This window comes from Ictidomys tridecemlineatus, chromosome 12 (assembly GCF_052094955.1).
Source record: "Ictidomys tridecemlineatus isolate mIctTri1 chromosome 12, mIctTri1.hap1, whole genome shotgun sequence".
In the NCBI taxonomy this organism is placed as follows: Eukaryota; Metazoa; Chordata; class Mammalia; order Rodentia; family Sciuridae; genus Ictidomys; species Ictidomys tridecemlineatus.
In genome coordinates, this window is record NC_135488.1 from 77,563,259 (window position 1) to 77,578,973 (window position 15,715).

The window sequence follows — 15,715 nt, forward strand, 5'->3', positions numbered from 1 at the left end:
AGACCACATTGAAATAAAATCCGGAATTCGGATTTTGTGGACTGTCCCACACAGGCCAGCTGTGTCACCTGCAGTGGGGCTTCAGGCTACTACATAGAGCCCCAGAGCAGAATAGTTAGTTCATGAGGAGAATGGGATGCAGTCAGCCATAAGAAAAAACTTTCAGTGCTGCGGCTGCTTCTACCCATATTCCCTTTCCCAGATGCACTTTCCTCATTTATAAGTTATTTGCTCACAAGCAAACAACACTCAGCCCATTTTTCAGTCTCCAACCATCCCAAAGCATTCACCTTCAGGTGAATGTCAATAAACAAGCAATCACTGGACATCTATGCCAGGTTGTGTACCATAAACACGGGCACTAACACCCTACAAGGACTCCCCATTGCCTGCTGAACAATCTCTAAAGGCATTAGCTTGTGGGGCACCCAACCCTTCCTGGGGTATTCATTCATTGTCAGCCTAACCACCATTCCCACTAGATCCACAGTGCTCAAACTCACCTGCTTCCCTCTGCCTAGCACACCTTCTCCTTCAGACTATTTAAATTTCCACAAAATTAAGGTCCCCTTTCTTTGATATCTAAGCATACTATATGAATAAAAGGTACGGACACAAGACAGATTTTATATTAAACCTTTGCTGCTAAAATCCTACCTTTCATTCCTTGAGTCCTTACCTTCAGGGTCCAGCAGTTTAGTGAGGCCAAGATGTTGCTCTGCCAGGTTAAATGCATTCTGCAGATTGTAGTGTGCATTGGATTTCTTCAGTTTATCAAAATCTATCAGATCAGGACTATATAGAACAAACAACACAGCCAAATATAACAAAAATCATGGCTTAGAAGCAAATCATGTGACTAATGAAACTTGATCATTACTCCAAAAAAATGTTAAAAATAACCACTTAGTGTAGTAAAACTACAAAATTATGTAATTATTTAACAATGACACCTGATTTTTGAATAAACATTTGTAGAATATATTAAGAGAATGAAAGATAATGTTTTAACTTGCTTATTTTGTTTTGGATAATTTACTTATTCTCCCATATTTTCCTCACATGGAATGCAGAAATTTCCACTGTGGTATGATAACATCTAAGGCAATGGACTTGAAAATCATAAGTCACCAAGATCTATTTTGGAAGAACAGCAATATTCTATCCCACAATTGTTAGCATGATTTCTTTAGACTTACCGGTGTTTGTGTATCAGTGCATTGAAGGCCATGCCATCTCTCCAGCTAGTGGTGAAATTGTGAATGTTGACATTGGGGTACCTGCCAAGAACAAAGCACAAGAGAAAATCAACAGAATTACCACATAACGGTTTATACTTTTGCTAAATGCAGTGTTAAAATGTGTTTGTAGCTGGGCACACTGGTACACGTCTATAATCCCAGCAATTTAGGAGGCCAAGACATGAGAATTACAAGAAAAATTTCAACAACATTTAAAAAATACAATTGGTGTGATTCTTAACAATGCTTCCAGGATTTTAAAATTCAAGAAGTTTGATGCTAGCCTGGGCAATTTAGGGAGGAAACTTTGTCTCAAAATAAAAAATTACAAAGGGTGGGGGTATAGCTCAGTGACAGAACACCCCTGGATCCAATCCCTCATGCTGCAAAAATGAAAAAAAAAAAAGTTTGCTAAGCACTGTAAAATCCAAGATAATACCTATCATTAAAGTCAATTATGTCAACTTCAGTTCGCTATAAAATAAAAATAAAATATATCTTATGTGGCTTCTCCTGCTTGGTAATTAAGGCATGAACTGTGTTGTGCCCTAGATTTAAGGCACTACTCTTACTTTGGAAAAAATGACCATAACTAGAGATATGGCTGAGGCCTCTTGCTTCCTTTGGCTTTCTACTCCACATAATAAGATACCAGGACCAGCAGTCATTGGGAAACGAATATACACATCACTCTGGGATACAAAGGCAGATGGGGCTACCACTTCATGTGATACTCAGCTTTTCTTTTTCCCTTATATCACTTAGTTATATGAAGTTTTATATACAGTTAAGTACCTTCCTTAAAAATTTGCCTATGTTTGAACCTTATCCCCAACAAGCTATTCTATACCATTCTGGTTATTAATAAGGTTGTTACCTATAGTTGATTAAAGAATCATTATCTGACTTGACCCGCTTATTAGGTCCTAAGCTCTTCACAGTTTCCATACTTCATATTCATTAGTTATAGGAACATGTGGTATTGAGAGTAATTCTCCAATTTACCTGATATAAAATCAATTCTCATTAAGAACATATGACTAACAAAAAAAAAAAAACATATGACTAAAATACTTTGATGATAACTTTGTATATTTAGTACCAGCTGAGCCCAGAAAACTTTGGTGAGCAACAAAAGAGATGCAGTTCTCGAAAATTATCTTCACTAAAACTTCAGTGAGAGAATAAAAGAAAGGAAAACTTGGACATAAAGATTACTCTCAAGTTTACTGAGCAAAGCTCCCCCAAACAGCAGAAGTTAAAGGGAGAAAAAAACTTTCAAAAGCATTTTAAAAATACAGTGGGTGTGATTCTTAATAACACTTCCAGGATTTTAAAATTCAAAATATAATGGTCTTTGGAGCATCCTTTAAAAAAGTGAATGCCTCTGATTGAAGAAATATGACAGGTTCAAACTATAAATCAGGACTCCTTCCATTCCAAAAGCTAGCTGAAATGTCAACATAGTAACTGCTTATGTGTTAACAAGCCTCCTCAATGGAAGCCATGGAAAAGACACTTGTCAGCACCTTATAAGTGAGGACTAAAGCAGAACTCTGTCCTGGAAGAAGCAGCCCCGATGCCCTTTGCATTCACTCACCCAGCTGTTTTCATCTGGCACCACAGCAGCAAGGCATCCTTGGCAGACTTCTTCTCTTTGTTATCTTCTGTTTCCACACTGATGTCCTGGATCTAAGATTTATAAACAAAAATTTGACAAATAGATGGGTTAGCAGCCTAACAGCCACTGAAGACCAGGTCTGCATTTATATGAAAGTCAACTTTGGATCAAAGTCTCACCCTGCAAATTACTTGCTTACATGTCAATGAAAACTGCTTCCCAAAGTAAAAGGCTCAGCTCAGAAGCACTAGCCAGAGTTTACGGAGATAAGGATGGAGGAAAAATGACGACCTGCATTATTTCCTAGCACAGTTAAGAGTTGTTTCTGCCCCTGAGAACCTGGTTTTCCAACTACAAGCTAGCACAATAGTTCTCACAGCATACTTGGAACTTTATCATAGCCCAGAAACATATTTAGTTTGGTTTTTCATAACAATTTTTTCACATAAATATGGGGACTTCGTTGATGAGAATACAGGCACTACTCAGAAAAAGGGAATGCTTAAATTTTGCTGTGTTTCCATGGTTTGCATTTGCAAGCCCCTCATAAACAGCGTATGTTCAATATAAAGTCTCATTTATTGGCACCAAAGTCACCCAGACTAACTGGGTGAATCGAGGCTCTACCTCCTGAGTACCTCAGACTCCTCATCTGAGGAATGGCAGTTACAACGGCTACCTCACAGCACTGCCATGCATCTTAATGAGGTAAAGAAAGTGCTCATAGAAAGGCCTGGTAAATAGCAGTTCTTGGGCTAGGAGCCAGCTCCCAGTTATGATGTTACCCTTTGCCTGTAGTTTCTTGAGCATAATTAAATTGGGGATGGGAGTTGGAAGTGGGTGGATCAGCCCAGAAGGTTATCTTTCATCTTCCAGCTCTAGCCATCCCAAGCTTCTCTGACCTACCTCCTGTCAAACCCCCTCCATTCAATCTAAAAATATTTCCCAGAATTCTTTTCAAAAGAGATACAAGGAGGACGACATATCTAAAAATAAAAGTAAATGTTGTAAACTTTCAACTAGGAAAAATACCTAGAAATTTAAATAACTGTAATTAAAAAAAAACTCCATTTTTAATTGTGGTAAGAATGTGAAGTCTGAATTTTCAAAAACCTCAAACTCTTTTATTAGAATCATTAGCTCATGTGCAAAGTGAACAAGAAAGAGTAATCTTCAATCACTAAGTGACACAAGGAAAGACAGGCTGGAACTGTGTGCACACATTGTCAGTTTTCTCACACTTCTATGTGAAAAAGGGCATCTCTTTCCAGATTTACCCATGTAGAAACAAGTTATAGCTACCCTTCTGAAATGAAGACAGCTACTTCTGAGACTAGGCCAACTCAAGACTTCCAGTTTCTCTTACCAGCTTTTATTCTCTTTAAAGGTACAGCAGCCTAAAACCTGTGTTGCCATCAGTAATCAATGGATTCCTATCACATAGGTATAAGACATGTCCTGGGAATAGGGAGCTTAAGACTTAAGGGGGAAGGAGAGATCTCTGTAGACATACAGGATGCTTTACTGCAGAAGCTGAGCCTTAGCTAATCGGTAGAACAAGTGGAAGAGGCTGAGTTATGTAAGAAACGAACACCACAGGCCATACACTAGCATCGGCAACCTTCGAACCTCCCTCAAAGGCAAAATTTGTATCAGCATTCACAGGTTGAAGTATGGAAAAAGAAAAGCTGGCAGGAAGCTAATTAGCCAACAACTCAACCCAATTCATGCTGAGAATCCTGAAAAGGGCTGTGTGTGCCAGCTCCCTGACATGGGAACTGACCCGCTGTCAAGAAAAGCCACAGTCAGAATGCCCTTCCATGTCCTGATTACCATTGGTCAAAGGCAATAGACATAGAATGCTTTGCTCTACAAAACCGGGGTCAAGCTCAAGGAATGTTTTGCTATTTTCATATCTGTTGGCATAATACATGAGAGCAACAATTAAGTGAATTTAATAGCATTCACTCCATTTTCAATAATTCAGGAACTAAATGTCAGACACTACATGAGAGTTGTGTCTGGGGGAAAAAATGTCCTTGATGATTGCAATTAACTCTGTTAAGCTATGTCATCTTCAACAGTGGTCCCCTCCTCAGATCTACTAAATTAGAATCACTTGGGCTGAGCTCTAAACATCTGAATTATTAAGGAGCTTTCACAATGGTGGCAGATGATCAGCCAGGTTTGGGAACCAGCCAGTCAGGGAGCCCTTTCTGAATGTGACTCCATTTTAGCCTCCTTCCCCCTCCACACACATGCACACCCAGAACACTGCAAACTGAAGCCGGATCCTAGGCAAAGTGAGGAGGAAAAGGGATTAGTGGATTAGTCACAGGTTGGTTTCAGTACAAAAACAAAGACGGCTCTAACTTGATTTTTCATTTGTGCGAGGTTTTTATTTGCCCAGAAAAATCAATCAGATCTTTATCAAAGGGGCAGAACAGGAAGGAAAGGCATGGAGTGCACAGTCACCCAGGAGACAGGACTGTTGGGATATTTGTTTGCAGAGTAACCTGACACCAGGGTAAAAAGTGGTTCCTGCCTTTCAAATTTTAATTGAAGAGCCTGAGCAGGAAGCATACACCTGGAGAAGGAGCCAGGACTCAGGCTGGAGGTGCTTCATCTTGAAATATTGAGCTCTTATGGGTCAGAAACCTGGGCAAGGTTCCAAACTTCTTGGTCAAAATGACTTTGAAAGTACATTCTGACTTAAAATACTTCTCCACTTGGTGAAGTTCAGAGTCTACTGCTAGTAGATTTGCATCAGCCTCATCCTCATACTTCTGTGCCTGGCAAAGTGAAGTGTCAGAGACAAGACAAGATGTTGGGGAAGTGGTGGGCAGGGATGCAGCCTGGAAACTCCTACCACTGAGTCCATCTGACTGGAGAGCAAAGACTGTCAGGAGCAGGAGGGAGGAGGATACAATAGCTTCTACATGCCTCCAGGGGCAGCACTCAGTCCTGAGGGCCAGATATGACACCCCTGACTCTGAGATGCAGTTTTAACCTGCTCTCCCTGCCTTGTCCCTCTGGAATAGAGAGGTCAGCTCCACCAAGAGGCCTGAACTTGTGAGATTAGCCTAAGTTCTGAGTATCATCAGCGTTCCTAGACTGAGTTCCTTACCTGGAAGCGAAGGATGATGGTCCAGATGAGGCCAAGTGTTAGTCGGTGATTCCCATCCACAATGTCATGGGACCCCATGTTCTCAAGATGGACTCTCTGCTCCTTCAGGAACTGAAGGGCCTTGTCCACATTCTCCAAACAGTGGATGCGCATTCGTCCTTTGGTGGGTTTAGGCTAGAAATGAGAGCAGAGGTGGAAACAGATCATCCAACTGGGCAGAGACAGCCTGTCATGCAGTGCTCCCCTGACCCAAAACACTAAAAATCTTGTATGCTCATTTGGTTCAAATACACATTTATCTAATAGTCTTAGAAAAGAAAAGTTTACTTAAGGGAACTATAACCCCCCTCTGATTACTTTCCAGAGGTTTAATTGTGGAAGCTATTTATAAATGAGGACAGAAATGGGAAATTTAGAAAAAAGTGAACCCAATTTTCAGAGAATTTCAGTGCTCCTGCTGCCATCTACAAAGCTTTTTGCAGATGCATGACTAACACCTGTGAGGATTTTCTGATTATTTTCAATATAAAAATAGATTTGCCACCTGCTGGTTTGAGTCACTTCCTAAGGATGGTGCAAAATACAGATGGGACACACCACCAAGTCAGGAGAATTTCCAAATGGTGGTTTTGTGAGGGGCATGGGGAAGGGGTTAAACAAAAGGGTGTGACTTACTGAAAAGAAAGAAAGAGGAGAAAAAGGAGAGTAGAAAAATTAGGGTATAATTTGAATACCCCAAATGTTCCTTCCTTTTCCTCAGCTGTATCAAAATCAAAATGAGGCCCTTGTAAGGTAAACATTTTAAATAAAACAAATATATACATACACACATATGTAACACACACACACACACACACCCCTACCATGTATATCTCTATGGTATCTGCTACACACACAAATATATAACATATTTACTGTAAATATTTTTACCTTTATTCTATCTTCCTACTATGTGTTGTGTGTATACATGTGTGTATACACACAGTTTCATTAGGTCACTATTATCTATGTGCCAAAACCAAGTTCATACCCAACTCCTGCACCTGCTTTCCACTTCCCATTCATCTCCTCTGGTCCAGGGGGCACCTGAAGCTGATGTCATCATCTCAAAAAGACCCAACAGGAAGCTCACACCCTCCCAGTCACAAGAATGCATTTTTGCCTCACTGACTTGGTGGCTGCTATTCTTGCTTCCTAGCATCTTATTGTCATTGCACCATGTCCCACCCAACTTCCAAGTCTCAGGTCAAGGCCTGTCTTTCCTTCTTGGAGACATGTACAACTACTCCAGTTCTTAGAGGTCTCTTCCCACAACTCTACACACCAATGTAGTCCAGGAACTCATCACTGCCCTATATTTTTTATTTTCTCTGTTGTTTCTTATATTGCTCTTCTTACTTCCAACTCTACTGCTGGCTGATAGATGGCAGGCATGATGCTTCACACTGCTGTATCCTTAGGGGTCTCTGGTTGGGTTCTGAGCACAGGGCATGTGCACAAGTGAACTGAACACTCACAGGTGAGTTGACCTCATGTGAAAAAGGAGGCCAGGTGTGCAGCAGTCAGCCCTATGAAAATATCTTGCCCATTTCCTGCCTTTTTCCTCTATAGTTAAGATCTTACTGACTTACTAGCTGGAGATCATCTAAAAGTAAAGTTATTTGGGTGAGAGTGGCCATTTAAGTGTACTATGCCCAGTTTCAGATTATCATATTATTTTATACTTCCTTTTCTCCTACAGAAAAGGACATATAAGAATGAAAGAATGGGGTTGGGGATATAGCTCAGTTGGTAGAGTGCTTGCCTTGCCTGCATAAGGCCCTGGGTTCAATCCCCAGCACCAAAAACAAAAACAAAAGCCACTGCTCTTTCACACTTTGTCCCGAAGACCCAGATTAAAAAGAATGAAAGAATGTACTTTGACATCAAAGAAATAAGATTACAGGCAGAGGCCTTATCAAAAGTGGTAAATTCTTGCTTAGCATGTATGAGGCCCTGTGGTTGATCCCCAGGCAGTGCAAAAAGATGATGAAAACTGAGCACTCCAATGAGGCAGGAAAAGGGTTAGATATGATCATAGACACTGTCTGAGGCTGACACTCTCTCTCAGAAGCACTCCCACCAGCCTCCTGAGTCACAGGGATGGGATTAGGTGCTTCTAAGGTGAAGTATATGAATGCTGGTACAGGGGTTTCTGACCTTTCTTCCTGATGTGGAGAGGTCTTTTTTCCTCGATGTGTGTGGGTCAGTGCTGCCCTTGGTGAGGTAGACAGGGCTATCTCTCCCTAGTGAGAAGTGCGGAACTCTGCATCTGTTTCTCACATGGGCTCTTTTGTTTTTTCCTGATCATTTCTTGGGTTAGCTACTACTTCTCACTACTGAAAAAGTAACTACTCACAGCAGCTTCTTGTTCTTCTCATAGCCAGGAGACTGGTGGATAGAATAAAGCCTGGTTAAAACTCTGCTACAAGCTGAGTGATGGAGATTTAGCTGCCTCTAAAAAAGGTGTGTGAATTCTGGTACAGGGGCTCTGACATTTATCCTGCTGTTCTGAGGCCTTTTTTATTCCTCTCAATGTTTGTGCACGTGGCTAGTGAGGTAGTGAGTGGTCTCCCTACACCTACAGGTGCTGTTCCCTGCAGAGCAAGGAGGTCAGAAGTATTCTGTGTGTCCCAGCAGAAAATTCTCATGAGTCTTATCTCTTACAGGCAGAAAAGGTTACTTCCTAAGTAAGTTGGGATGAGGAGAACAATATGGATGAAAGGGAAAGGTCTAAGGAAAAAGAGAACAAGGAATAGACAGGGGCTGCTGATATCTTCCTAGTGTCTACCCAGAAGAACAAAGCCACTGCTCTTTCACACTTTGTCCCGAAGACCGGATTTCAAATGATCACTTCAGTCTGGTTCACATTCAAACGAATGCAGCAAAGAAACAGTCCTCCCAGAATATCCTTTCCACAAACAAAAAAACTAGTCAAAACATCAGTACAATGTGGGCACATTTCTGCGTGGACATGTGTAAGGGAAGATGATGATGATTTCCCACAGGTTGAAGCAATGTGATGCACATCCCAGGGACCTCATACTGACTGGCAATGCCAGATGAGCTAAAGATGATCCACTCCAAATCTGGATGCAACTCAAGTACTTGGGGCAAGTATCAGCCATTATAATACTAGAGCATGGGACTGCGGATGTGGTTCAGAAGTAGAGCAGTTGCCCAGTAAGCAAGAGGATCCCCCAGCAGTGCAAAAAAAGAGAAAAAGAAACAAAATTATGAGGTGGCATGCACACCTGTAATTCCAGCTACCTGGAAGGCTAAAACAGGAGGACTGCAAGTTTGAGGCCAGCCTCAGCAACTTCGAAGACCCTATCTCAAAATTTAAGTAAAAGGGCCTGGAGATGTAGCTCAGTGGTAAAGTGCCCCTTGGTTCAACCCCAGTACCCACAAAATAACCAAACCAAACCCCACCAAAAGTCAGGGGAAATAGAAAACTGTCAGAATTTTTTTTTATTTCCCTTAAAATTGTGCCAGAGGGGAGGGGATGTGTATCTGTTTTTCTCCTTCTAAAGTTGTACACATGTGAACATGTGCTTGCTTGCAATTTTCCTATTGCTTCTGCCTTTATGTTCTTTAAAACATAAACATGCACACCACATCTGCACATGCTTCTGCTGGCCAATTTGGTATAGAAAATAATGACGCCCACACTGTAACAAATCAACAGTTTACTTCTCAACTATTTATCAGTAAAATGGAAATAATATCCACAATTATTTCACAGAGCGGCTACAAGAAGAGGATTTCTATTCTTCTTCATCTTCAGTGCAAAGTATTTTCCTCCAAAAAAAATTTCTACTTCAAACAAAAAAAAGGGGACTCCCCCTCTCCCTATTCCATGGAGTTAGAACTGCTCAGAAGTAGCACAGCTCTCTGCAAACATGGGAATGTTTAGAGTACAGGACTCTCTCAGTAAGAGTCAGAGAAGCTGACTGTGACAACTGAAGGGCACACTTAAAACCCAAAGAGAAATGTGCCCCAAGTACAGGGATGACAATATTACCCTTTTAACCCTGACACCCCAAATTCAATTCTAGAGTGGAGAGAAAGATTAGGTGATAGAGAAAATGTGGTTTTCTTTTAGGAGCAGTATCCCAATGGAGGGGTAAGATGGAGATGGGAACAGGATGTAAAAATACAGAAATATTGACCCTTGGGCTTCAGTATAAGAACTCCATAATTCAAAGCTTATTGAGAAGTCCAATAAGCCTCATTTACAAAGATTTTAAACAAATATTATTATTACTGCCATACAGCAGTAAGGAATTCAAATTGGACAAAGTATTGTGTGATAAAAGTTATTGGGAGGCTTGCTTTATCATCCTATTACCCCACCTTCATGATTTAAATCACTTTCATGTATTTCATAATTGAAGTTTACCCATCTTCAGTGCAATATTAACCCCCTCATATGACAGAATAAATAAGACATGGCAAGGTCAGATGATGTACTGGTGACACAATACAAGGCAGGTCAAGAATCTCAAAGCTGGGCATGATGGTGCACGTCTGTAATCCAAACTGCAAGAGGACTACTGCTTGGGCAACTTGGCGAAACTGTCTCAAAGTAAAAGATCAAGCATGTAGCTCAGTGGTAGAGCTCTTACCTAGCATTTTCAAAACCTTGGATTCAATCTGAAGTCCCCACCCATAAAAATCCTAAAGCTCAAGTATGCCAACTACATTGTCTGTGATTTATTTGCTTCAAAGAGGACTTCTCAATATCTTAAGGCACAATACTTGGGGGCAAGGTCAGTAAGTATTATAAGAAATGAATTTCAAGAGATAATGATGATCTTCCAGAGCTATACACGGAAACATGTTGGTAAACTAAATAGCTTCCATGATCTAAAAATTCTTAGCTGCCACTTACTGAGCAACCGTTGTGTGTTCACCTCTCTCTGTTAGGTGGTTTATAGCCATGATCACAGTTAATCCTCAAAATATCCTGATTTATTGTAATTATTATTCTTGTCATTTTACAGAACAGGGCTCAGAAAGATGACATTATCTGTCAGTATATGACAAACCAGGACTCTAAAGGTCACTCTTTTTAGGCTACACCAAGAACCCAGAATATAGAATACAAGGAAGAGAGGTACACATTTCTCCAGAGAATGGAAGGAAGAGACTTGGTTCCTATCTGGTGGATAGTTTTCTTTTAGGAGCTATTTTTATATTACTAAACCTGATCTTCTCAAAAGGAAGAGATAACAATGGTGAAAACTAAACACAATGGAGGGGGTTGGGGGAGGGTGCGTCTCTCAGTTACAAACACTTTCTGAAGCTCCACCCCTAGAGTAGCTAATTCTGCCAAGGAAAGGAGTGTCCCCTCTTGCTTCCACTAATTATCATCAGATTTCTAGTGTGTTATGGGCCTGTTCCCAAGGCAACACTTCCATTTCTGTTCTGTGTTGTTTCTGATGGAACAGTCTGAACAGCCTTTCTTTCACCCAAAGGATCAAGACAAGGCTGGTGGGTCCAAGACTCCAGGGGGGCTCTGCAGGCAGAAAATACTTATTTTTTACTGACCTTCTCTTAAAGCATACTTATTCTTACTGACCTTCTCTTAAATCATTTTATCAAGATTTCCTTTGCCTCACATATACCACTAAATCCTGTGTTTTTTCACAGGTGCTTTTTCTGTTTTTGCCCTTCCCCAAGGCCTCTTGATCCAAATCTTTACCAATTGCTATGGTTTAGTTCTGAGATGTTTCCCCCAGAAAAGATCATGTATGAACTGAAGCAGGAATGCTAAGAGGTGAAATGATTAGATTATGAAAGCTGTAATCTGATCGTTGGATTAATCCATTCAATGGACTAATAATTTCAAAGGATTACTGCACTGGTTGTTAAATGTAGGCAGGTAGGGTGTGGCTGAGGGAAATAGGTCACTGGGAGCCTACTCATGGACTATATTTTGTCTCTGGTTCCTTCTGTTGAGTGTGCAGCACCTCTGCCCCCAACCTCAGTTTTGTGGCTGCCATGAGCTCAGCAGCTTTCCTCCACTTGGATGTTCTGCCTCACCTCAGGCTCAGAGCAATGGAATTGGTGGACCATAGACTGAAAATATGAGCCCCAAACAAACATTTTCTCCTCTAAGTTGCTGTTGTCAGGTACTTTGGGGCACAATAATGAAAAGCTAGCACACCAACTATAACTTTGTCCCAGATCCATGATCCATCTGTTTTATTAGTCTAAGGGAGAAGTCTCTATGGTCTGAAAATATAATCCTAGTTGCTCACTATAGCAGCCAGTCCAAGCCCTACCTGAGACAGTGTGGCCTTGGGCAAATTTCCTGCCTGGTCCCTTCCCAGGCCCTTGGCTCTGCCTGGATAGCCCAACTGACTGTGAAGCCTTGAGTCTGTGTCATTTATACTCTGCAAGGGTTCAGGATTTGCAGAGATATGAAATATATTCCCAAAGATGGAAAATAGAAAACAAAGACTTTCTGGAGCCAAGCAGGCCTCCTTCTTGAATAAAATGAAGACACCAATGACAGTTCTTGGCAAGGTGCTTTGGGGGGTCCCTGGGAGGTAGGCTACCATGTCCCACCTTAGTAACCGCCACTCTTTCTCCACAGGCAGCCACTGGAACCCTGAAGCCACCTGGAAAGACAATTCTGCAGTGCTGGACAGTACCCCAGCTCTGGGAAGTAAGACTCCTCTGGGCCTCCAAGTGCCACACACTGCTGCTTGGCCTTGATGGCCACTTAGAGTTACAATGTCTACAAAGTAGTTACTTCCTGCAGTAAAACACAAGCTAGGTACTGTGGGGTATAAGACTGATCATCATGCAAGATGAATTCTAAAGGACCTGCTGATCCTGTTCAGGTGAAGAAAAGTCACCAACTGGACTCAGGATACCTGTTTGACCAACCTTTGCTTATGTTTCTATCTTCAATCAAAAGTGAATTTTTACTGCAGAGACACAGATACACACATATGCCTCTCTAATGTCACACAGGGTAGAATGGGAGGTACTAATTCTAAAATTTCCTCTAATAGGTAATAAAGCAAATTCATTTTACACTAGTCTCCAACTTTCTCCCTACACATCAAACTTTGAGCTTTCAGAAGAGTATTAGTGACTTTTGTCCAATTAAAACTAATTAGGGATGCCAGATGTGGAAGGGCACACCTATAACCTCAGTCACTTGGGAGGACTGCAAGTTCAAGGCCAGCCTGGATAACCTGGTTAGTTCCTGTCTCAAGATAAAAAAGTAAAAAGGGTTGGCAATGTAGTTCATTGGAAAATTAATTCCCAATACTGAAAAAACAAAACAATTCAGGGAATACTATAGTGAGTCCCATTACCTCTTATCTGTCTCTTCCCTGGCAGGATCCACTGCTAAGAACTCAGTGGGAAAGGAGGGTATGTATGACAGGCAGGGTGGGCCACAGTCCAAGTTACATGAAGTACAGCAACACTGGCCCTAGGCAAGTTACTGTAACTCTGTTAGTACTGTCTATAAAGCAGAGGTAATACAGGTTGTCCACTTCATTAGACTCTTAAGAACTAAATATAAATAACACATGTGCCAGTATTCTGTAAATCCTAAAAATTAGATATACTGATGACGTGATGATGTTATCATCACCACTCCTTTCAGAAAAGGAACTCCAGTTTAGCCAGGAAGCTCGCCCACCTGCAGCACCCCTCACCTGCATCCTGCAGATGCTATGGCCTCTGGCTATCTACACTTGAACCTCTCCTGGGCCAGCTGAGCCCCACCATCCCTATTAAGGTTTCTTGGTATCTTCACTCAGAGGCTCCTTTCCCCTTCTAAACCCTAGGGCTTTGAGATCATTCATTTGCTACTCCAGCATACAGAACTCTCTATTATTTCACATTTGTATAATTAGACCCCAATTTGTACAATTAGACCCCAATGTATTGGGCGAATAAGTTCTTCCATGGATGATTTTTTGGGAATAAAAGTAAATTCTCCCATTTCTCAATGATATTTAAACAGGTTCTATGGGCAGTCCACAAAATCCTGTTTCAACAAATAATACATGCTGTTGTGACCTATAAAAAGGACTTTATGAAAAAACTTGCTCAGAGTGGTTCAATATAGGATTTAAGGCTTAACAAATCTCATGGTAAATCTATCTTCTCCACCTAGCTAGCTCAGCCTGTTTTAGAATTAATGGTTGCCAACAAAACAAAACAAACAACAACACCCCCGCCCGCCCCCAAGAAACTGCCAGGCATATAATCCCAGTGGTTTGGGACTATGAAGTAGGTTCATGGGGTCAAAGCCAGCCTCAGCAAAAGCAAAGCACTAAGTAACTCAGTGAGACCTTCTCTAAATAAAATGCAAAACAGGGCTGGGATGTGGTTCAGTAGTCAAATGCCCCTGAGTTCAATCCCTAATACCAAAAAAAAAAAAAAAAAAAAAAAAGGCTTTCAATTCTTAAAGAGACTAATGAATGGATTAAGACAGACTATCAGGAAACAACAGACCAGCAAAAAACAAGGCATTTGTTGATTGGCAACAGCAGGGATTGAGGGAAGAGTTCTGTGTGACAGGAACAAGGCAGAAAACTGGCCCTCTTACCTAGAATCATTCTTGGTTGTGAAGGCCCAGGAAGGGAAGGTGCAGGCACAGGTTAACTTTATGACCTTTGAGTGCAGGCCTGAGGATATTATGCCAGGGGCCCCACTTGTTCCCAATACCAGTTCTACTGTGGGTGAACCTTCATCCCTCAAATCCTGTTCTTTCCTGACCCTGAGATCAAGGTCCAATAACAGAGTGACCAGCACAGGTTCTGTGCTCATACTTTTATGTGTCAATGTGATGTTGAAGTAAAGGGTGGCTCTATATTTTCAGAGAATTCTGAAGTGGGACCTTTATGCAGAGTCATACTCCACAGTGATTTCAGAGTAAGATGTTGGAAAGTAATTTTTTTTCTTATCAATTTGATCCCAATCACCAACAGCTCAGTCCTATGGTGTTCTCATTGCCTCATGTGCTGACATACCTGAGACAGGGTATGTCAGCACACGGGGCATGAGAACACACTCTGGACACACAGCCTGCCCAGGCCAGGGATGAAGATGGGAATTTCTGTTCCACAGTGGATCAGAATCAAGTTCCTTAATAACACAAATGCCTACTTAAAACTTGCTAAATTTAACTCAAATTCTATTGGGCCAAAATCCAGGGTGGAGTTAGGGTGAAATTTGCTGGATCATTCATCTAACATTTCTTTCAAGTTCACTCAGAAACATGCATGCACACCCATACACGCACTTCTATTTCCTCCTTTATAAAGGATTTTAAGAATCTATTGATAAAGTAAATTTGGATAATCCATTAGTTTCTCAAAACATTTATCTGTATCTACTTCCAAACTGGTGGTCAGTGCTGGGAACAGAACACTAGCTGAGACAGGGCTCCAGATGGAGTGTGCAAATATTCATGTGACCAGAGATCCCTGGTGCAGAAACCCAAACTCTGATGGAATGATCTGATGACACCAACACCATTAGCTGTGTTCATTAACTTATCTAGGCCTGGAAGCTCTAACCACCTCAACAGTTTTGGAATCTGAATATGCAAGAATCCCTTGGGCAGCCCTCAGGGAGTTTTCTTCCCTGCTGGGAGGGTCCCTAATTTGACGCCTACTGGCCTCAACAGCCAATGGCAGAGTCCGGTTT

At 41.4% G+C, this 15,715-nt stretch overlaps 1 protein-coding gene across 4 annotated transcripts in view; it reads right to left on the reverse strand.

Moving 5' to 3' along the window:
* Nucleotides 1-15,715, reverse strand: part of Sptbn1 (spectrin beta, non-erythrocytic 1) — a 188,633-nt gene that overhangs the window by 48,817 nt on the left and 124,101 nt on the right. For all 4 annotated transcript variants that reach the window (XM_078029174.1, XM_021724271.3, XM_005322004.5 and 1 more), the window contains 4 exons: nucleotides 5,990-6,163; nucleotides 2,842-2,933; nucleotides 1,200-1,280; nucleotides 680-795 (listed from right to left, as the gene is read on the reverse strand). In XM_078029174.1, coding sequence (XP_077885300.1) covers nucleotides 680-795; nucleotides 1,200-1,280; nucleotides 2,842-2,933; nucleotides 5,990-6,163 — 463 coding nt within the window. The remainder of the gene's footprint in view (nucleotides 1-679; nucleotides 796-1,199; nucleotides 1,281-2,841; nucleotides 2,934-5,989; nucleotides 6,164-15,715) is intronic.